We start from the raw sequence: 25,025 nt of genomic DNA on the forward strand, positions 1-25,025 counted from the left end.
TAACTATCTATTGTAATTTGTCCAGCTCTGCTAGGGAGACTATCAGGGAAGGACTGGCCATGCACCCTACAGGAAAACGTCTTTGTCGACTGATGTCCAGAGGGCTGTCCAAACCCTCTTCATGGCTGCCTGCCGGGTACACAACAAACTAGCACTCCTAGCGTTAATTACCACTGGGAATGTCAGGTACTTATGTACCCGGCAGGTGGCCGCAGTTGTCTTCAGGTGACTTCCTGCCCATCACAAAAAGGAGGCTTCTAGGGAGGTATTTTGCACTGCACTGTGGTATTTGGTTCTTCTGGGGGGCTATATTGTCATACACTGTGGTATTTGGTTCTGATGGGGTGGTATATTGTGGTGCATTGTGGTATTTGGTATGGTAGTGCTAACCCTGTGTACTTGTATTATTCTTGCCTGCTTGTGATGGCCTTGCGTCCTGTCAATTAAGGCCCACTTTAAGTTCCCAGTCCAACCCTAGATATTATAATTTTGAACCTATAATGAAAATGCAGGAATAACAAAAATCAAGACTCCTAGGATGCTATTTAGTATAATTATTAAACCACCAGATATGAACAATATGTCCAAGTCACAGGAAAAGGATGCTAATAAACTGGCTTTTAATTGTATCATTAGGTTCATTTTATATAGGAAATATGTAACCAATGTAATAAAGTTCCCAGATGTTCCCGTTTACAAATGAAGAACACCTTGAACTTGGCCATTAAATGAAAGGGGCATCTGAGAGGATAAATGTCTGTGATCTGCAATCGCACACATTAGCCCTGGACTGCTGCTGTGTAAAACAGCAGAAACCCAGCAGCTATGGTGCCCGCGAGCAGGCACCATATTTAAAGACTGAACATACTCCATACATGTACGGTGGATATCCGGAAGAGGTTAAGGGGTTTTCCCACAAAAAAATATTCAACAGTTTTCAAACCAGCACCTGGATCTGAATACTTTTGTAATTGCATGTAATTAAAAATTGCTACTGAGTTATTCAGTAAAATGTATCTTTATAATGCCACTTAATTTTTTATTTCTTTGACCTGCTCACTGACATGGCCACACATGCTCAGTTTCATCATTCAACTGCCTCCTGAGCTGTGATAGGAGGAGCATGGACACGCCCCCGAGCTGTGATAGGGAGAGCATGGACACGCCCCCTGAGCTGCAGTGATAAAGACACTCCCCTTGAGCTGCCAGCTTGATATAAATGTAGCAGAGCAATTAATGAGGAGATCTCTGGATCCATGTAAGGAATATGACTGGTTCTAGCTTTGTTAGAAAGAGACTGGCATGTACTATATGATGTCTGATTCAATTTTTTTACATTATTCATGGGATAACCCCTTTAAGTAGTAACACAAAATAAAACTATATAAATTTGGTATCACCATAATTATACTGACCTGTAGAATAAGCTCATCATGTCACTTTTAGCATTTAGTGAACATCATAAAAGCAAAACCTGAAAACCCATGGTGGAAATGCATTTTTTAGATTTCACCCAACAAATAATTTTGTTTTCATTTTTCAGTAAGATATAGTGAATTATACAGTGCTGTTAAAAGTACACCTTGTTCCACAAAAAATAAGCCCTCATAAGGGTGTGTGATCATAAAAGTAAAAAGTTATGGGTCTTGGAGGGAGTAAAAAACAAAAATTGGCCCATCCTTAAGGGTGTGTATGTATTTGTACTATTTATGTGTTTGCATTACAAAATAACTGCATTTTTGTCGATTATACCTAAATAGTAATATATTACAATTTAGAAAGCTATAATACTGTACAAATCTTTTTTTTTTTTCTGCAATTACATACTAAAGAGCTGCGATAGGGAGGTATAAAAAGCTTAAAGGGGTTTCCCAGGCTTTTAATATTGATGACCTATCCTCAGGATAGGTTATCCATATTGGATTGGCATCCCCACCGATCTCTCTTCCTGCTTGCTATAGACATAGCAGCAGCGATCGGGGAGAGACATAGGAAATGGCATACACGCACAGCGTCTGCCTTCTCTTCATACAACCCCCGCTGATCCGATATTGATCACCTATCCTGAGGCTAGATCATAAAAATTAAAAGCCTGGAAAACCCCTTTAAATTAAAAGCATAATTAGGCTAGTTTCACACCTGTGGTGTGAATCCCAGCAGACTGTTCTGGCAGAGAAAAGCCTGCCAGAATTCACCGGATCCAGCACTGCTGGAAGTATAATAGGGTAGGGCAGAGATCCTTCTGCATTCCGGCAGACAATGCGGAGGATCGGCCGGACACAAACCTCTGTATGCTGTGGTTTGTGTCTGGATAATTCCCGGCATTGTCTGCTGGAACAGCTTAAAGGATTTTACACCCGAGGTGTAAAACTAGCCTTATGGTTTATCTCCAACAATTTTCCTGTCCACCTGATTAAATTATTTGTATTTCAAGGGGTAAACAGGTATTCCCATCTTAGACATATGTGGTATATCCACAGTGTATACCAAAAGTGTCCTAAAGATGCGAGCCCCACCTCTGGGACATACACCTCTAAAATGAGGGTCACCTAATTATTCAAGGTGACTGATTACTACTGCATTTTTGCTATGGTTGAATAGAAAAGTGGTTGGGATTATGTGAACAGTCGTACTTGCTGTGCTACTCTCTTTTCCATAATCCTAGTTACTTTTATATTCATGTTATAGCATGGTTGCAGCAGCCAGTGGACTTTTGGTTTAGTAGGTGGGGATACCAGATATGCCACAGGATAGGTCATAAATGTCTAAGATTGGAATACCAATTTAATTAAATAAAAATGAAATGTGAATTCTGTTAAAAATATTTTTGCTGCTAGAAATGAAAAACTGTACAGTAGAAAGAAGGTTCAAGGCTATTCCAAACTTTTGCAAAACAAGTTAAATGTGTAGACAATTATGCTAGGCAAGTGCCCACCATCACACAGGTAACTAACTACCCATGCTCTATTTCTCATAGTCACCACTCACCATTCTGTACTCTCTCACACTCACTGATTGCCAAGCCCATGACCAAAGATTGCTCCCCATATGCCCCTTGTCACATACTGTTCACCAAGCCCTCTTTACAGACTGTTCTCCATGATTCTCCCTTTTCTAACACACTTCTCTCCATGTTCCCCAATGTTTTCACATACTGGTCCCCAAAGTGACTCCCCCTTTCTCATATAATGCTCCCCGTGGGTCTCTCGTTTCTCACATACCATTCCACTGCCCCTGATCCCCCCCCTCCCACCATTCTCACACACTCCTCATGATGAACCCCCTCACCTTTCATACATACTGTTCCTCATGGTGATCCCTCCATCTATCTCACGTACTGCTCCCCACGTACCTTTCTCACATACTGTTTCCAATGGTTCCACCGTCTCTCATACTGCTCCCCATGTTAACACCCTTTTTTGCTTCACCACAATTTTCCTGTTTGTCTCCTCCTCATCCTCCTCTACCTTCTGTGCTGTATCCTCCTCCTTCACCTTCCTCCATGCTGTGTGATCCACCTCCTCTTTGGTGCTACTGAATGTGACTATGATGTCACCCAAAGTTCTGAACCTGTTTAGTTGCAGTTTTATGTTATTTGTATATAATCATAACAAAATGCACTGACTTTGCTGCAGCTTATGTAGAAAAAGTTTGTAAGGAGATATATTTCTAATGCATTTTGTGCAAATCATGCAGAAATCATGGTAGTTATGTTGCAATTTTGTGTAAATTGCAGCAAAACCACTTTTTAATGGAGAAGGGCCAGTCAGCTAAGTGATTGGTGCAGGGTTAGGCTACTTTTACACTCATGTTTTAGGCGGATCAGTCATGGATCTGCAAAAACTGATCCGTTACAATAATACAACCGCATACATCCGTAATGTACGGATCCGTTTGTATTATCTGTAACATAGCCAAGATGGATCAGTCATGAACTCCATTGAAAGTCAATGGGAGATGGATCCATTTTCTATTGTGCCAGATTGTGTCAGAGAAAGCGGATCCATCTCCATTGATTTACATTGTGTGCCAGGATGGATCCGTTTCGCTCAGTTTCGTCAAGCGGACAGCAAAACGCTGCAGGCAGCGTTTTGGTGTCCGCCTCCAGAGTGGAATGGAGACTGTTCGGAGGCAAACTGATGCATTCTGAGCGAATCCTTTTCCATTCAGAAGGCATTTGGGCAAATCGGATCCGTTTTGGACCGCTTTTGAGAGCCCATGATGGATATCACAGACAGAAAGCAAAAATGCGAGTGTGAAAGTAGCCTAACAGTCTTTTACCTAGGGTAGCATGCACTAGATTGTTCATCCATGCTTACCAACTTTTTGACATTATCACCATACAACATGGGGTGATACAAATCAAACTAGCTTCAATGTCACTTGATATTTATCTACAGGTGGTGTCATTGATTATATTTATCGTTGATAGAACTGCACCTGTAGTAGAATTAATATTTCTGAATATCAGTGGAGATGTTGTACACTCATACTTATATGTGTACATTACACTTTAGTACCTGAAAAATATATTTTGTTCATTTCTTTTTCACAAACTTCCAATTAAATCTATGCATAGTTTGATTAAAAAGATGGAATAAGTAAATATTTGCTTTAACTTGACTTTAAAGTGTAACTGTCATTTTTAATGTGTAGGGACAGTAAGTGTGTTTTATTAGAAAACTGTACGTAAAGTCTCCAACTGAGGGTTGCTAAAGGGAATCTGTTTTCAGTACTCCACAGAATGCTGAGGATGCTAAATAACTGATACAAAGGCAGGCTTCTCAGCATGCCTCTAGTCTCCCTGTCCCAGGCTCCACCTCCTTACTCTAGCTCTGCTTCCCTATATGTTCAGTTAATTACTTCAGACAGTTTATATGCTGCTAGCACTGATTACTGTAAGCAATGCTCCCCTCTGGCTCTAGTTTGTACTGGGAAGATAGAGGGGCAGAGATGCAGTGATCACTGCTGGCAGTAAGTATTCAGGAATATAATACAATTACTGTCAGCAGCACTGCAGATCCACTCCTTTTTTATATCTTCCAGCACTAACCAGAGACACACTGGAAAGATAGAGAAGAGTGGGACTGCTGAAATTAGCACTGACAGTAAATATATTATTTTCCTATATACTTGCTATCAGTGCTCCTCTCCCCATTTTTCCAGTGCTAACCAGAGACATGCTTGGAAGTTAGAGGGGAGTGTTGGCAGCAGATAAACTGCAAGGAAGCATTTCACATAAATTTTTGTAATCTATTTTACATACACACAGAGGGAAGCAGGGATGGGGAAAGGAGGCAGAGGCTGGGGCAGGGAGACCAGATGCAGGCTGAGATGCCTGGCTCTGTACCATACTGTTATCCAGTAGAATGTGGAAGACAGATTTTGCTTAGCAACACTCAGGGGGTTAAAAGGGTCCACTTGGAACTGAACCCGAGTTCTGGAAATGTTTTTTTACAGTACAAATTTATTTATAAAGTTATTACGCAAAGTCTCGTGGGACTTCGCGAAGCAATAACTTCAGCCCCTCGGAGCCAATACATTCTAATACTGTTCGGAATGAAGTTTTATGCGAATCGGCTTCGGATGTTTCATCCGAAGTCAATTTGCTCATCCATAATTAACCCCTTCCTGACATTTTTCTCTGACAAAGCCTATTTTTGCAAATCTGACATGGGTTTCTTTATGTGGTGTTAACTTTGGAATGCTTTTACTTGACTAAGCTATTCTGAGAATGTTTTGTTTTGATTTGACATTTGAATGCTTGGAATTTTAGAAGCAATTTTTTTTACATTTTCAAAAGTCACTTTGAGGGGCTTACATAGAAACCACCCATCAATTACTCCATTTTAGAAACTACACTTTTCAAATGATTCAAAACTGATTTTACAAACTTTCCTAACCAAAGTACTTTAGCTAACTTTGCTAAGTCCTATTTAAAGGTTCAAACATTGACTTATAGGATAGCTGCCTTACATCTGGTGGCATTAGAGGCAGAGCTAGTTAAGAGCTCATGTATATCCCTTTCTTCATCCACTCTAGTGATTGAGGGGGTCCCAGTGGTGTGACCTCTATTAACCCCTTAAGGACTCAGCCCTATTTCACCTTAAGGACTTGGCCATTTTTTGCAAATCTGACCAGTGTCACTTTAAGTGCTGATAACTTTAAAACGCTTTGACTTACCCAGGCCGTTCTGAGATAGTTTTTTCGTCACATATTGTACTTAATGACACTGCTAAAATTGGGTCAAAAAAGTTAATTTTTTTGCATAAAAAATACCAAATTTACCAAAAATTTTGAAAAATTAGCAAATTTCAAAGTTTCAGTTTCTCTACTTCTGTAATACATAGTAATACCCCCAAAAATTGTAATGACTTTACATTCCCCATATGTCTACTTCATGTTTGTATCATTTTGGGAATGATATTTTATTTTTTGGGGATGTTACATAGCTTTGAAGTTTAGAAGCAAATTTTGAAATGTTTCAGAAATTTTCCAAATCCCACTTTTTATGGACCAGTTCAGGTTTGAAGTCACTTTGTGAGGCTTACATAATAGAAACCATCCAATCTAGAAACTACACCCCTCAAGGTATTCAAAACAGTTTTTACAAACTTTGTTAACCCTTTAGGTCTTCCACAAGACTTCATGGCAAATGGACATAAAATGTAAGAATTTCGATTTTTTGGAATATTTTCCAATATAATCAATTTTTTCCTGGAAAAAAACAAGGGTTAACTGCCAATCAAAACTCAAAATGGGTTGCCCTGATTTTGTAGTTTGCAGAAACACCCCATATGTGGTCGTAAACTACTGTTTGGCCAAACGGAAGGACATAAAAGGAGGGGAACGCCATATGGTTTTTGCAAGGCAGATTTTGCAGGACTGGTTTTGTTTATACCATGTCCCATTCGTTGCACCCCTAGAATAGAAATTTCAAAAAAGTGACTCCATCTAAGAAAGTACACCCCTCAAGGTATTCAAAACTGAGTTTACAAACTTTGTTAACCCTTTAGGTGTTCCACAAGAGTTAATGGCAGATGGAGAAACAATTTTGAAATTTCAATTTTTTTGAAAATTTTCCATTTTAACCCATTTTTTCCAGTAATAAAGTAAGGGTTAACTGCCAAACAAAACTCAATATGGGTTGCCCTGATTCTGTAATTTGCAAAAACACCCCATATGTGGTCGTAAACTACTGTTTGGCCAAACGGGAGGACATAGAAGGAGGGGAACGCCATATGGGTTTTGGAAGGCAGATTTTGCAGGACTGGTTTTGTTTATACCATGTCCCATTTGAAGCCCCCTGTTGCACCCCTAGAATAGAAATTCCAAAAAAGTGACTCCATCTAAGAAAGTACACCCCTCAACGTATTCAAAACTGGGTTTACAAACTTTGTTAACCCTTTAGGTGTTCCACAAGAGTTAATGGCAGATGGAGAAACACTTTAGAAATTTCTATTTTTTTGAAAATTTTCCATTTTAACCCTTACTTTATTACTCGAAAAAATGGGTTAACAGCCAGACAAAACTCAATATGGGTTGCCCTGATTCTGTAGTTTGCAGAAACCCCCCCTATGTGGTCGTAAACTACTATTTGGCTAAACGGCAGGACATAGAAGAAGGGGAACGCCATATGGTTTTTGGAAGGCAGATTTTGCTGGACTGGTTTATTTACACCATGTACCCTTTCAAGCCCCCTGATGCACCCCTAGAGTAGAAACTCCATAAAAGTGACCCCATCTAGGAAACTACGGGATAAAGTGGTTGTTGTTTTGGGACTATTTTAGGGGTAAATATGATTTTTGGTTGCTCTATATTACACTTTTTTGAGGCAAGGTAACAAAAAATGTAAATTCTAAAATTGTTTCTACATTCGCTATTTAGTTTTGTGGAACACCTAAAGGGTTAACAAAGTTTGTAAAGTAACTTTTGAATACCTTGAGGGGTGTGGTTTCTTAGATGGGGTCACTTTTTTGGAGTTTCTAGTCTAGGCTACATCAGGGGGGGCTTCTAATGGGACATGGTGTCAAAAAAAACAGTCCATCAAAATCTGCCTTCCAGAAACCATATGGAGTTCCCTTCGTTCTATGCCCTGTCGTGTGGCTATATAGCCATTTACGACCACATATGGGGTGTTTCTGCAAACTACAGAATCAGGGCCATAAATATTTAGTTTTGTTTGGCTGTTGACCCTTGCTTTATTACCGGAAAAAAAGGATTCAAATGGAAATTTTGCCAAAAAATGGGTGTTTTGGCACCGTTTTTATTTTATATTTTTAACGCTGTTCATCCAAGGGGTTTGGTCAAATGTTATTTTTATAGGGCAGATTCTTACAGATGCGGCGATACCTAATATGTCTACATTTTAAAATGTATTTAGATTTTACACTATATTATCATTTTAGGAAGCAAAAAAAATATTTTAGTATCTCCATATCCTGGGAGCTACATATTTTTTTTTTGTTGGGCGACTATCTAATGTAGGGGCTCATTTTTTGAGGGATGAGATGGCGGTTTTATTGGCACTAATTGGGGGTGCATATGACATTTTGATCGCTCGCTATTACACTTTTTGTGATGTTAGGTGACAAAAAAAGGCATTTTTTACACTTTTTTTTCTTTACGCTGTTCATCCGGGGGGGGGGGGGGGGGGGGTTGGGTTACATGTTACTTTTATAGAGAAGATTTTTACGTACGCGGCGATGCCCAATATGTATGGCTCTCAGACTTTGGAGACACTAAGCAGGCATCCTCAACTGCGGCCCTCCAGATGTTGTAAAACTACAATTCCCACCATGCCGTGCTGATGGCTGCAGGTTGTCTGGGCATGCTGGGAGTTATAGTTTTACAACATCTGGAGGGCCACAGTTTGAGGATGCCTGCACTAAAACTAATATTTTTTGGGGAAAAAAAAATTGTTTTTGTGTTGTCTCCAAAGTCTGAGAGCCATAGTTTTTTATGTTCTCTAGGGGACTGTTGGGGATTATAAAAATGTAGTACTCCATGGAAGTGTGGTACTCCCTGAATCAATCGATAACGCAGAGGCCCGGATAATCGGGGCACGTGTCGCACTGAGTGGTGGTGTCCTTCCGTATCCCCCTCTTGCGACACACTCTGCACTTTTTTGGGGTTTGCCCCTTCTTTCCAGTATGGGGGATCAGACTTGAAAAATGTTGGCCAGGGACGATCCGGGCGCCTCCAATTCCCAAGGTACTCAGGCCTGCTCTTTCCCGGTCCGAAAAGATCAGGTCCTTGAGGACTGCCTCATAGAATTGGAGGAATGTCCCTGTGCTGCCAGCGCTTCTGGATAGTACAAAAGAGTTGTACATGGTAACCTGCACCAAGTAGACCGCAACTTTTTTGTACCATGCCCGGGTTTTGCGCATGGCGTTATATGGCTTGAGGACTTGATCAGAGAGATCAACTTCTCCCATATACCGATTGTAGTCGACGATACAATCGTGCTTGAGGACCTTTGCTGCGGTACCTCGCACAGGGACAGATGCCGTTACCATGAATTGTGGACAGTACAAGGACATCCCTCTTGTCCTTATATCTGACCAGCAACAGGTTTTCACTGGTAAGGGCACGGGTCTCACCCCTGGGGATAGGTACCTGGAGGGGGTAGGCAGGGAGGCCGCATTGATTTTTTATTCATTTTATTCATGCCTCATTTGTGCCAGCCTTTTCCCATTATTCCGATAATGCAGCATGTCCCCCCCGAGGTGATCCTGCCCATGACCGTCTGTATAAGATACATGATTTAATTAGTCTGGATATTTCTAATTATATGTACATGTTTATATACTAGTGGTGCGTGTATATATATATTTTTTCCAGTGTGTTCTATACCCACCACAATACCATCTTTTATCTGTATTTTATCCTATATTGTCTCGTGTTGAGACCTCAATAAAGTTTATACTTATTTATTCATTTGTGCCAGCCTTTTTCCTTTTTTGGTGTTCTACTTTGCGTGCAGGTTTGGCACGGGCACTCACTTTTGTGAGTCATTTATTGGTGTTGATTATCGGAATAATGCAGACATTTCCGGATGGCCTCAAACCGGGGACGTGTCATGGCCATACTGTAGAGTGGGGTCTGGTAGAGGACGTCCCCACTCCAGTATTGCCTGACACTGGGTTTTTGCACTAGACCCATATGCAGCACGAGGCCCCAAAATGTCCTCATCTCGGCTGCATCTCGGGTCTAGCCAAAAATGAGCCCGGTGCTGAGCAACGAACTGTTGGGCGTACAGGTTCGTCTGCTCCACCATCAGATTCACAAATGGGTTACTGGAAAAAAACTAAATAATTTCAGCCGGCATCCTGTTCCGATTAACCCCAGCGGTGCCACAATCGCGATTTAAACTTAGGGCGTACCGGTACGCCCTGAGTCTATAAGGATTCGGGAAATAGGGCGTACCGGTACGCCCTAAGTCCTTAAGGGGTTAATCTGGTGTTAGAGTATACAGGGTATGCTATATATAATATGTAGTATATAAAGAGTGAGTAGGTGATAAATATCCTTTGTGGGAATACCCCATTAAAACCCTTAGGGCCCTATTAGAGTGCCTGAAGTTTGGACAGGATGAACGCTATGACAATACACATGTCCATTGGTGTTTCTTTGCATCAGCCTACTACACAGGCCAATGCAAGATGAATGGGAGAGGAGCAAAACATCCATGATTAAACAGGTAGATGTGGTGCTGACTATAGGGCATCTTACATCCTGATGACAGATGCAATTCAATCAACAAATGAGTATTTACCCATTTGTTAGCTGATTGGCAGCAAGATTATATTGGACAATTATCTGGAACGAGCTGATAGTAGGCCTGAAAATCATTAAATCTAAGAAGGCCCCATCTCTTTGTCTGTATTAAGAGATAAAGGGCTCTGTGTCAATAAACATTGCTCCAGTTGTGATAAAAGATGTACCTAGAAATTAGGCCCCATTCACATGACCTATTTTCAGATTGGATGCAGACTCATTCTTTTCAATGGGGCCACAAAAGATGCGGACGGCACACCGCATGCTATCCGCATCCGTTTGTCCATTCCTCAAACCGACGAAAAGGATAGTGATATTCTTGTCTGGACAAGGTAGGACATTTCTAAAGGGGTAAAAAAAAAAAAATGACGGCAGACACATGGCTGGGATCTGCAATTTGCGGACCGCAAAACGGATATGGTCTTCTGCATGGGGCCTTAATAAGCAAAAAAATGTTATTGGGTTAATAATCTGAAAGACAAGTTTCATTCTTTATGGTTATCAAAAAGAAAAAAAAAATGCCCGAACACAAGCCATTTTGCTAGATTAGATCGACAGTGATGTCTACTATTACCAAAACAAGACCTGTTGACAGTGTAATGTGTATGATAAACGTCATGGCTTCCATATAGAAAAATGAGTGGCCACATGGCTATATATAATACATTCCTTATATTGTCATAAAAATAACAAAAAATAAACTTAAAAATAGCAATTTTTTTTATTTAAATTAAAACAAAAGAAAAACACATACACATGATGTACAGTGAATAATGGCTTTATGGAAGAGAAGATGTCCAAAATGAAAGCACTCAAAAACAGAATGGTACATTCAAACATTTTACTTATGACATAAAAGTAGTGTGTGTATGAACACAAGCAAATGGTATGAAAGAGTACTGAGTACTGACACTGTTAATGACAAATCAAGAAAACACATGTGGCTAGAAAACAAAACATATAAAAACACAGCCAGACTCTGAAAAGTGGTGAAGATAACTCCAAATACCAGCTGAAGTTACTTTCATATTTATAAGCTGTAAACCAGCTGGCTATTTTGTTTCAATGGTATAAAGGCAATAAAAAAATCCACTGGATTTAACACTACATCCACTCTAAAACACAGTAAAAAAAATTTGCAAACAACTTTCGCTTACGTTTTTGGTAACACACATAGAGTTACTGGATATTTAGATGTGTGCCTCTCTCATTATAAATACTAATTGCTCATTACAAACCTACATACATCCAAATCTACTGTATAGGTTTTATTTTAGTTTATTGGTGTAAGTTACAATATTGAGCCATAAGGCAATGTCTGCTGTACAAGAGAATGCCTCCAGCTGTTGACCAAAAAAAAAAACAAGTGAGAGTATGGCCTGGACCTCTAAAACATTTACAAATAAATAGCATATAATTATGTACAAGTTATATATTTGGTGTGCTACTTGGTCATTATGTTCTCTCAAAATAATCTACAAAAACTGGACACAAAGGACAACATGAAGTTTGAGATCCAATAAGTAAGTTGACGAAGTTCAGGTTCCTCAGCGAGAACTAGTTACAAGCAGGTACAAGCTTTAGAAATTTGTCTATTGTCATGAATAATAAGTAATATCCATGGATGCCTCTGTAATATCCTTGACTTTTGTATCAAACACAAACTGAAATATTTTGGAAGTTAACCAAGTTTCATTTGCTACAATACTGGTATTTGCATATTAATGTGATCATTTGTTAAGTGGTGTTTTGGGATATAATGGTCTTAACAAAGCACCATTCTGTGTGAATCTGTGTGAAAACTCTTCCAATAAATCCTAGAATCTGTAGGTTCTACCTGAGGAATGTTAAACTAAGCTAACTTGTTCAGTCTGTGCATTTCAATGATATGATATGATGTGCAAGTAGGATCTCTTAAATGCATTTAATTGTTAACTTTTCCATATGTCCCCTCTGGAGGTCTGTAGTACTTTGGGAATGTCAGCAGCTGTATCATGTTGAAAGCATACTTTCTGCATTTGATATTCTTCATCACATTCTCTATGCGGCATCCTTCTCTGGGAAGAGGAAAAGAAAGCACAACTTCATAAGACAGGAGGTAAAGAAATAGGTTTTATTTATTCATTGCAGTGTTTCAGTCTTTGAGTAAAAATAACAAGGTTTCAACTATACATAGTTTTTTTTTCCCTCACGAGTGATGATACATCTTACATATTTAAATCCAAAGGCCAGATACATGTAAAAAATGCCCTCAGAAATACTCATTCAAACCACTCTTGGTATGTACACAATTTCAGGTACTTTATCTGAGCAAGCCCACACTCTGTATATTCATGACGAACTTTGCTTAACTCTGTTCTTTTCAAGTAGAAATAATTTTATTACAACTAAAACAACCAAAAACTTGAAATCACCAACACAGGATAACCCCAACTGGTGGGAAAATATTTTCACCCAAGATACTTACTGCATTTCTAACTCTCCTTAGGAAATACCAGCAGAAAGGACAAGATTGCTTATCTGTGCTATTGAGATTAAAAATACCAAAACTGGTCTGTGTACCCAAGGTGCCTTGCTTAAACCCTGCTGCAATGAAATACTGCACATTGGGTAGGATACTTTCTCTTCCCATTTGTACCAGTTTGTCAGTAAGTTAGTTAATGCTTATTGTACTTGGTTTGGTTTTATATGTATGTATGTATACTCCTTTTCATGTACAGCACCCTGGAATTAATGGCGCTTTAAATGGTTACTAACTTTTCACACAACTTTGCATAGATCAATAGTAAAAGTGACTTATAAGATATATCTTTGTAACTTGTATACAGTATGTTATCAGAGAACATGTCTTGTTCTCTTGGTATCAGCTGTTTTCCTCCCCTACTTCCTAAACTAACTTTCTCTCTGAAATGTCTATTGAATCCATCTCGAGATGAACCAGCTCACAGAAGTATCCGATTGCACATCAATAGAAGTCTATGGAGGGAAGGAGCGAGTAGGGGTTGATCGAGACATAAAAAAAATAAACAGCCACAGAGACTACACCAGCTAAAGAGACAGTTTCTATCTCAACAAAAGTGCTTTATCGCATCAGTACAGGTAAATACTATAATGTCCTATATAATACTGGAACAGTTCAGGAGTGAGTGGAAGAAAGTTAGAAAGCATATTCTTCTCTACTTTCTGTGTGCAGTGTATGGGAGCTAGTCTTTACCCACCAGATCAGGGAGAAATATACACTAAAGATTTAGAAAACAGATGGGAAAACCGCTAAAAATGCTAAATACAAGTGACATATTGGCCAGAAATAGTGTTAGTCCTTATATACATACACTGTACTCTTGATTAATGCAAAGTCTGTTGAAAGGTTAGGTATGCTTTAAAATAAATAATAATAATCTTCCTTGAATTTCAAAACCTTACAGGGAAGACAAAACTGAAATTTCTGTTTTACCTGGTGTTTTTGTTCATCATCCACCAAAGCTACCAGGGCTCTCCTGTCACAGATACCAGACTCTTGGTCCCTGTATGTTTTTCTATAAAAGGGTTGTCCCATATCAAAAACACTTATGTCCTATCCACAGGGACTCAGCGCCCCATTCAAACGAGAGATCCCCTTCTTGTGATCGTCAGAGGCCTGAGCCTGAGGAGATAAGTGTTCATCCTGTGACAACCCTTTTAATATGGGCATGACCTCCTTATTCCAATGGTGCTACTGGAGATGCTATGATCAGCATAAAATAGATGGTGGTATCACCAAGATTGAAGAAGAACCTTCTAATTTATACAGTGAGAAAACTCCAGTGAATAAGTGATATTTTCAGCTCACTAGGTGCTGTAGCTTATCACCTAATATACAGTATGTGTTACATTTTCATATGTGCAATACTGAATACACTAACAATATGTATATGAAAGCACTTTGCCTCTGATTGTTTCCTCTTATTGATTATCTGCACTGTCAAACCGTTTAAAGCTACCAATTAAAAGGTGTATTCGAGAATGCACATTGATGGTTTAAAATTGGGCAGAAGTGCCTAGAATTGGAGCCTGTATTGTGAAAAAATATTAAGTGCTAGATTGTAAGTACATAATCTTATTTGTCCATTTACAAGGGTAAATGATTCGGCTAATAATTTATCCTTATTCCCGATAACTGCCTAGTGTAAATATGCCACTATTTACCCAACAAATCATAAGTGATCCACTATTTATGTGGCACATAAAAACATTGTCATCAGCATATTGCCCTGTGTAAACAAGGAAGTAATGCTTGCAAACAATTAGTACCGATTGTTCGTTGGTATTGTAGTAGAGATCATTCATCCCCATGCAGAGGTGATGATTGCTGTGTGTAAATGCAGCTGAATGAGCAGGCAATAATCGGGAACAAATAGTCTGTTCCTGATCATTGCCTGGTGTATCTACCCACGTAAATGGGCTTTTAGGAAGCTGCATTTGAATTGCCTGCTCAAGCTGTGATTATTTAGTGGTGGTGGTGAAATGCTGGCACTTGATAAATTAAAAGATAAGAAGTTTTTATCTTTTTGTAGTACTGACAGTATCCCAGTTTTAACCTTGGCTATGAGTATTGCACCTTGTTGTCACACACGTTCAGTTATAACTCTGTCAATAATCTTCAAACAGTATCAAAAAATATTCACGATCAGAACTATCTAGTCTTATAGAGTCTAAATCTTTTCTTACTTCTCACACAAAAGAATAAGGCATTTATTGGATCTGGCCATATAGATTTGCAGATAAAATTACAACCATTAATTGATATAATTTAGTTTGTTGACTCTAATATGTATAATACATTTGAAGTTTATATAGTTCATCATTTTCATTTTAGAAATAAAAAATATTTTACAAAGAGATAGTGCATATTGACATAAAGTAGAAAAATTGCTTGCACTTTCCTAAACCGATGCATTGAAAGGTGAAAGACAAGTAACGGTAAAGAAAACATACAAAAGTGTTCGAGCGGCAAACTCAAAGTGGTAGAAAGTGGACATTATGGCAACAAGGCAGAATTTGGCTTGATGAACAGATGCCATAAGAAACGAAATGTCTCACACAGACAATTCAAATGATTAGGGTACTTTCACACTTGCGGCAGATGGAACTGCCTGCCGGATCCGTCAATACGGACGCAAAATGATGGCATTTGTCAGAGGCATCCGGATGCGGATCCGGCTGACAAATGCATTGCAATACTGGATCTGTCTCCCTGGTGTCATTTTTAAAGGTCTGCGCATTGCAAGCCGGATCCGTTTTGCCGGAACACTTAATGCCGGATCTGGCACTAATACACTTCAATGTAAATTAATGCCGACATTCCGGCAAGTGTTCAGGATTTTTGGCCGGAGAGAAAACTGAAGTATGCTGCGGTATTTTCTCCATCCAAAAAACGTAAGAGGGACTGAACTGATGCATCCTGAACGGAATGCTCTCCATTCAGAATGCATTAGGATAAAACTGATCAGTTTTTTTTCGGTATTGAGCTCCTGTGACGGAACTCAATGCCGGAAAACAAAAACGATAGTCTGAAAGTACCCTTAGGCCTCATGCACACGACCGTTGTTTTATTCCGTGTCCGTTGTTCCGTTTTTCGTGATTTTCTGCGGACCCATTGACTTTCAGGGGGTCCGTTGAAAACCCGGCTAATGCACCGTTTGTCATCCGCGTCCGTGATCCGTGGTTCCAGTCCGTCAAAAAAATATAACCTGTCCTATTATTTTAGCGGAAAACGGTTCGCGGACCCATTCTAGTCAATGGGACCTCTAAAAAACGCGGAGGCACACAAGATTGTCATCCGCACGTCCGTTTTTTTCCTATCATTTGCATGGCAAACCTGTCTTAGATTTTTTTTTACTTTCCTTTATGTCTGGTGATCCTCCAAAAATAAAGGTAGACACACGGAAACAAAAACGGAAACGGATCACGGAACAACGGAACCCCATTTTGCGGAACGGAACACAACAACGGTCGTGTGCATGAGGCCTTAAGAACATGCTTAGCCCTTTATGACTTTCTGCATTTGTCTTCACACTATGATGCAGCTGCTTTTGTGCTGTAAAGAGCTGCATATGACTCAGTTCAATAGTGAGTTCTATTTTCTAGTGGGTTCCACAGAACATATAGGCTGCATTTGTGTAGTTCCCTTAAACGTTTTAATACCTGTTATATTCTATATAGATGACATGTATATGCAATTATTAGAACTCTTCTTTAGAAGATGCCAATGCATTTAACAGTTCCTAGTGAATTTCTAGGACTCTTTCTTATGAATGGTGACAAAATAAGAATATTCTAAGGTTGGCATCAAAGGGACTTTCTAGATCTGCAGTTATCTGTAGGGATCATGCATAATTAGAGTAACGTATGGAAAATCTATTTTTACCCTTTTCAATTACATAAAATTCCATTTATTAAGCAGGGAGATGGTGCCATGAGAGTTGTTAACCTTTTCTAAGCTAAGCAGTAAATACACAGAGTAGATAAACTCTAATAAAGATTTTGGCATATAATCTATATAAAGGTTTAACCAAACGTACCACCACTGCTTTAAAAAATGTAAAATTTAAAATTCTAGAGATGTTTGCATCAGTAGGTGTTTGAGACAGTGCATCTCCACATAATACTATGCGCACATTGGAGGCTTCAATAATGCAGCACGGAACGCTAGTCCTGCCAGAATGACAGACCCTACGATGTAAACCTGACGGGCCCAATTGTAAGTCAATGAAGTGGAGCCTCAGCTCGGATAACAAGCTAATATTGATAATCTGGTCATAGATTTGAAGATGAGATCTCTCCATCCAAATGCTTCCACCCCCACCGGACTTACATAAATCTGTGAGGTATATGTTTCTTAAGAAACAAATCGTTTTATAATGTTTTACTGCTTTTCAGTATTTTCGTGCTAGGATTTTGAGCTATTAACAGTACAACACTGAATGGATTTATGGGTTTTAGTGCAAGATGTGGTGACTCTAACTATTCCATGCTGTCGCTGTCTAATGTAGTAAACTGCTATCTATCGTTTTATATTATAATCTGCCTTTTCTTTCCATGGCACAATTCATGTGGTTTGCCATAGCACTGACAGTGACTGCCAAGTTCACAAAGGTTGATGCTGGTGCCGAGTTTAAAGAGATTTCTCCTTTGCAGTCACATATTCATGATGTACTATAATGATCATATTATGGAATTTGTGTGACGGAGCCGGCAGGTGAAACACGTGTCGAGGTGGTCTTTTTCGTCCTGGCTGCGCTGTACCATGTCACAGGGTATGTGCTCATTTCTCTCTTTTCATCCATCTGTTTAATGTTAAGGTGACCACATATGCTGATGTTATCTGGCATTGTTAGTGGTGTCATTATACACTGCTCCATTTATATGTGGGTTACTACAATATATGGTATTTGATCTATATATAGACTGCTATAGTATATGCTGGTGCTACCGGGCATCATCAATATAGTGCAATCTGATTGCTTCATTTACTATAAAGGCATTGCTCTTTATTGCACATTTTAATTCATGGGTGTATTTATTATCTGATGTACATATTGGCTGCACATATGCTATACTATTTGGGACCAATACTTTCTGTTTTTGTTAATTGACATATTATGGAGTTTGACTACACACAAAATAAATAGCCAACCACATTGATATGAGCTAGTTGTCAATGATGCCCAAATGAACCCAATAGAAAGAATGAACGCATTTAGAAAAAATAAAAAAACTTAAAAGGGGGTTATCCAGTGTGGGTGATGCTAGGAAGTCTAGTTCCAGTCACGGCCTGCTATTGGCTGCCCCCCTGTCGCCGGATGTTCTGTTCCGCACGTCGGGGAGATGCAACGGCAGCCGTGCGGGGATCAGAGGTGACGCGGGTATAATCTGCTAAGTATAACCTGTATGAGGTGCCCGGGCATTTTGGGGGGAATTATAGGGGTTGGATAACCCCTTTAAGTTCATCTCCATATATTTGGTTTAGCAGGGATAGATCAATATATAGCATGCAATACTCTGCCCATGTCTTGTTTTCTACATGTGCCAGATTTGCATTTTGTCCCTATGTCTTTTCCCCCTCTTTCCTTGGTACCTGCCCTTCAGCCACTTGCATCATGTATTTTAATTATCGGGATACTGCATAATGGTCAATATCTACTATTTGTTCCCAGCTTGTTGTCTTAGACCATATGAAAATGTGATCTTTATACATGGTGCTATGCTTGTGGGGTGTGTTGCTCAAAGACTATGGAAATTAGTGATGGTGCTGTTGCCCCACCATGGGTCTTTGGTTGCTACAACACCTGATAGTATAGCAACCCACATGAAATAGGTTGGCATGAAGTTGGAAAGTGGACAGCTTAATCAATTCTATATTAAAACAACACTTCATGTTCATTTTGATAGATTTTGCTTGTACAGCATGTGAATGTATGGTCCACATCTTTTTACTACATTTATGTGTGTATGTATGTATGTATGTATGTATAGGTAGGGGGATATGTGTACATGACTATTACAGCAGATCTAAAACAGCACTCAAAAAGTCTATGGACCCATCCTCTACCTTTGCATGCCTCTGATTTCATACAGAGGAACACTTTTCTTTCTCATGGATTCATATAGAATCTGTAAAACATAAACATCAAGACATGTTCCATTGCTTCTAGGAGAGAGTAAAGAGCTATATAGAGCCATCATACAATGGCACATGGACTGTCTATGAGTACATATTACTGTATGAATTCCATGTTCTGTTGCACATGGCTTTGATGTTTGTATAAGGTTTTAAGGTAATGTATTGTAGAACTGAGTAATATGATGTTAAACCTGGCCATTACTTGTTTTTGGCATGTTAATACAATGCCTCAAAATGAACAGCATCTGTCCTCATAATGTATGAACATGGGGCACATTACTAGTGCATGATCTGGTAACTTTAGAGTCCATGAGTTGTATTTACTTGGTCATGGAGTGCCCCAAATTATGAAAAGTATTAAAAGTGAACATACATTAATTACATAAATTCAAAGGGCAAGCTACCAAGATGAAGAACACTGTGTAAATGAGAAAGTGAAATACTGCCTTGTCACCACACTGGCAATCATAAGCTGTAACAGACAATGTGGACCGCTGCAGAAAGTATGTGTACCGGTAGCTTTAAAGGGTCACTTCCACCAGAAAGTTTTTTTTTTTTAAATCAATATTCATAGAAAACACATTTCTTTAGACTTTTTGACTGCTTTTCTTTTCCATTTCAGAAGTACTATGGCTTTGAAGCAAATACAAAATATTGTCCTTCTGTACAAGTCAGCACTTTACTGCTGCTGTGAGGGAAAGATAGTAGCTGAAGGGTAATCCTCATGATAATAGTAGGTATAGAATTGGGAGACACTATGACAGATCTATTGTTCTCTTGATAGGCCTTGATCAGTGATGGCTAACCTCTGGCACTCAGGCTGTGGTGACTCCCAGCATGCTCCATACATTTTTTGTTTGGGAACAAAGGATCATGAGTCCCCTAACTCATTTACAACCTAATATTTTATCAGTGTCACCTTCATACAAAATTTGAATTGTATGGAGGTGTAATAGGACATCCATGGGCATTGGGGTCCTACTGAACATCCAATGCCTTCAATTTCATATGTAGGCATCTGAAGTTTTTTTTTCATGGAGTAAAACAAAACAAAAAATCAAGTCATGCTCCATGGGACGCCATATTGCCATAATATGGCACTGCCTATAGCCCTGCAGAATGCCACAATCCAATGTGCATGGAAGTGCATGTGCACGAAGCTTAATAGAAAAATTTATTTGGCAATGACCCATATGGCTGATATTTATAATTTCTTTTCCTGTACACACATTTTCAAAATTGTCCTTTAAGCAATAAAGCAGGATACATGACTATAAAATACTGTCATATAACAGAAAATCTTATGGCAAAGAATATATACTGACAAGTAGGTATGTTAAGAAAACATGCTTCTTTGATCAACCTTGTTTCCAAGTTATATTGATCTTTGCCAAAAAATATAAATTTTGCCTCCATTCGAATAAGAATTGTCATATCAAAGAGGCTTTTAAGTGAAGCAAAACAGAACAAATCAATGATAATAAGCCCTATGATCAAGAAGAGGCAATGACTGCGAGTTATACTTTCTTCCTGCAGTCATTCCAACAGATATAACAAAGTAATCAGAATATAATACTAGATCTACATGGACAAATAAATGGAAAAGAAAAAAAACACAGGATAATACTACAAGGACACATTTTGAGGTTCAAAGAACCACAGATATAATTTACAAACCAAGGACATTGCTATTGATAAAATAAACAGAAGATGAAGTGCATATTATTGATATTTGGCTAACAGCAATGCAAGACTCAGGATTAACCACACAACCAACAAGTGTGAGCTGACAAGAAGCAGAGCAACAGGATAGAAGTGGCGAGAGGTTGGCTTGTTATCTGCTACACAGCCTTTCTCTGGATCATCCGACTCGTTCAGAATTCCCTGGGCTTGTCCGCTGTTAGACAGGAGAAGTTAGGAACAAACAGAATAGTATTACAGTAAAGTTAGTAAACAGAACTTGCAGTACAAAAAGAAGAAACACATGCAAAGAAGAGAAAAGTCATTCATGTGTTAGGAACCTACTATCTTTATGAGGATTAACTACATAGAAGGCAAGCGCTAAAGTTCAGGAACAGGTGACAGTGCAACAGATAGAAGAGATGGCAACATAAAGTGAATCAGAGAGAAATTACAAAAAGAAGCGAGTAAGGGACAGACTCGAGACACTGATTTCTCATGGTGAGTTCACAAAATCGTAAAGAATGTCCCCTAGAGCAGTGTTCCTCAACTCCGGTCCTCAGTGCCCATCTGTCGCTCATGTTTTCAGGATTTCCTTAGGATTGAGCAGGTGATATTATTTGTGTCAATGCATCAGGTATTCATTCTGTGAGATAGTCTCAGATCTTGACCAGCAGGTGGACCTTGAGGAACAGAGTTGAGGAACACTGCACCAGAGGTTACTTGTAGTAAAAAAAAAATACAAGAACAAGAGAAGGAGCAGTTCGTTGTGGCAAATGGTGGTGGTCTCAAAGCGGGACCTAATCACACAAAAAAGTTTCTTTGCCTAAAAGTGTTCTTGAATTAGATGTTCTTGCTAACTTACTTAGGACCAAGCCAGTTTTGTTTTTTTCTTAACAATTATATATGTTGTGTGAATGCCAAATAAGAGGGGATTATTTTATATATTAAATAAAAATATAGTTAAATATTTTCTTTTGTGATTGGTTAAAATTTTTGTTTTAACTTATTATAGTTATTGCTTTTGTCTATGAAGGAACTTCACAAGGGTTGTTGTGTTACAACAACTTTCCAAAGGATAAGGGATAAGTGTCTGATCAGCTTGGGCAATCGCCAGTCATGAGGATTGTGACTCTACTCAGCTATCTCCAAGCTCCTTGGAGTTGAATGGAGTAGCAGCATGCATATGTGTTAGCAGCTCCATTCAAACAGAGGAACAGGGGCATCCATTCTAGTGATTGTCGGGGGCCCCAGCAGTGGGACTCACAACAATTGTGTGGATAGGGGATACGTTGTTGTAATGGGACAACCCCTTTGCTTTTTCATAGACATATGCACACACATCTGCGAGGGTACTGTCACGTCCAGACAATATTTATGAGGTTACAGCACCACAATCAGGATTGATTGTGCTGAGCGCTTATGTGACACTATTACAATATGCTATTATATAAATGAAGTAAATAAACATTCATTTCTGTAAAATACACAAGCCATAAGAGGAATAAAAGTAAACCTATACAAATTATCAACTGCAAATAGCCATCTTGTTCATGGTCTCCCGGCAGGTTCTTAAGTCTATATTTTGTCTATAATTTGTAAGATATGTATTCTTAATAGTCTTCGTCGGTAACTGTGCAGAGAACTACCACAGTCTCAAATTCTTAATGAAATCAATAGACAACAATTATGTGGATTTCAAAAATGCTGCACAGTTTTGATCATTTCAATTAACCCTGAACTGTTCATACAGCTTGTTATGTACTATACTTCACACCAATAAGCAACTTTTCAACATACTGATGGAATTGCTGGAAGATGTATCTAAAACTATAATTATTAGTGTTGGGCGAGCATGCTCGGCTGAACACTAGTTCGGCTCGAGCATCGCGATGCTTGGCACATCGTGGTGTTCGGCCGAATACCACGTGTGCTCGAGCGTGATGCCCGAGTCTCCTTCCAGCACGTTTGTTGGCTGCTATATAGCCAATAAACATAAAGGTAGGTACTGCCATTCACTGTAATGCCGTAGCCATGTTGGAACAGGTCATCGGGTGCTATATGCACCCGATGACACGTGGTCGGCTCAGTATTAGTCAGGGAGAGCTGGAGAGCAGAAGGGAGAGATAGTGTAGGGATTGAAATAGCAATATTTTAGTTTTTATATTTGTTATAGACCCAAAAGTCCTTTTAAGGACTGTTGCGTGTGGTAGCAACATATATTTTTTAGTGCAACCTGCACTAAATTGCTAAAACTTGTTAGAGACCCAGAAGTCCTTTTAAGGACTATTGTTGTATCTGGAAGCAATATATATTTTTAGCACAACCTGCGCTAAATAGATTGCAATTGTTTGGCCGCTGCAGACAGCGACATTATCTGCGCTACATCTCCTGTCTAATGTGTGCGCAGCCTAAAAATATCTGTGACATCCAGTGTACTTTTTATGTAGACGGTGTCCGCTGCGGACAGTTACATTACCTGCGCTACATCTCCTGTATAACGTTTGCGTATCCGAAATATCAGTGACATTCAGTCTAATTTTTTTGCTGCCAGTGGCAGCGACATTACCTGTGCTGCATCTGCAGTATAACGTTAGCGCATCCGAAATATCAATGACATCCAGTGTAATTTTTTTCGCCGCCGATGACAGCGACATTATCTGCGCTACATTTCCTGTATAACATGTGCGCAGCCTAAAAATATCCGTGACACCCAGTGTACTTTTTCCGTAGACGGTGTCCACTGCAGACAGTTACATTACCTGCGCTACATCTCCTGTATAATGTTTGCCCATCCGAAATATCAGTGACATTCATTCAGTGTAATTTTTTATTAGGTGGTGGTGACAGCGACATTACTTGCGCTATACCTCCTGTTTAAAGTGTGCACATCCTAAAAATATCTGTGACATTCTGTGCACATTATTTGAGCATACACTTACAAAACCTGCGCTGCTGTACCTGTGACATACTTGCAAGCATATATACCATTTAATATGCGCAAAGCGAGCAGTAAGGAACAGGGAAGTAGCCGTGCAGCTGATGGTGCACGCAGAGGCCGTGGCCCTGGGTGCGGTGAAACTGTGCCTGCTGCCAGAGCACAAGAAACACACTCATTCATGATACAAAGCTTCATGTCCCAGTTTGCAGGGCGATGCAGGACATCACTCTCGAAGTCAGACCAGTACGACCAGGTGGTCGGTTGGATTGCGGCATATAATGCTTCCAGTCGGTTAAGCACCACCCTGTCTTCCACAAAGTCCAGTCTCAGTAGCCAAGAGTCTGGTCAACAGAATCCTCACCCTGATACTCTGTCCACCCACCATGGAGAGTCTTGGCAAACAAGTGATCCCACACTCGGATATTCAGAGGAGCTGTTTTCATCGCCATTCCTTAATTTGGGCCTCTTGCCAAGCCCGCTTGAAGAGGGACATGAGGAGATCTTGTGCCCTGATTCCCAAACTCTGGAGCATCCACAGTCAGAAGAAGATGACGGTGGAGAACGGCAATTAGTGTTTCAAGAGGTGGATGATGATTATGAGACACAGTTGCCAATAATTCAACCCTAATTAGTGTCTCAAGAGGTTCATAATGAGGATGAGACACAGTTGTCAATAACTGAGGTTGTTGTTAGGTCAACAAGTCAGGAGGATGACCAGAGTGAGGAAGTGGAGGTGCTGGACGATGAAATCACTGACCCAACCTGCGAAGGTGGCAAGCCGAGCGAGGACAGCAGTACAGAGGTGGAGAGATCCGCAGCACCGCAACACGCTAAAAGAGTCAGTGGGGTGGCAAAAGGGAGAAGGCGGGCCACAACAAACAGGCCTGCAACTGTTCCCCGGAACACCCCCTTGCGGAAATCTCCCTTGCCAAGGGGGTAGGTGTTCTGCAGTCTGGCGCTTTT

General features: G+C 39.7%; 1 protein-coding gene and 1 long non-coding RNA gene across 7 annotated transcripts in view; one reads left to right on the forward strand and one right to left on the reverse strand.

Moving 5' to 3' along the window:
* Window positions 1–2,818: 2,818 nt before the first annotated feature.
* Window positions 2,819–25,025, reverse strand: part of INPP4B (inositol polyphosphate-4-phosphatase type II B) — a 698,485-nt gene continuing 676,278 nt past the window's right edge. For 5 of the 6 annotated variants that reach the window (XM_040418490.1, XM_040418489.1, XM_040418491.1 and 2 more), the window contains one exon: window positions 11,542–12,836. In XM_040418490.1, coding sequence (XP_040274424.1) covers window positions 12,704–12,836 — 133 coding nt within the window. In that variant the 3' untranslated portion in view covers window positions 11,542–12,703. Of the gene's footprint in view, window positions 2,831–11,541; window positions 12,837–25,025 lie in introns of those variants that run through there. The other variant, XR_005776353.1, reaches the window with a different exon arrangement.
* Window positions 12,762–14,813, forward strand: LOC120990002. The gene is made up of 3 exons (XR_005776354.1): window positions 12,762–12,877; window positions 12,975–13,058; window positions 13,268–14,813. It is a non-coding gene; the product is annotated as an uncharacterized LOC120990002 (long non-coding RNA).

Source organism: Bufo bufo, chromosome 2, assembly GCF_905171765.1.
Source record: "Bufo bufo chromosome 2, aBufBuf1.1, whole genome shotgun sequence".
In the NCBI taxonomy this organism is placed as follows: Eukaryota; Metazoa; Chordata; class Amphibia; order Anura; family Bufonidae; genus Bufo; species Bufo bufo.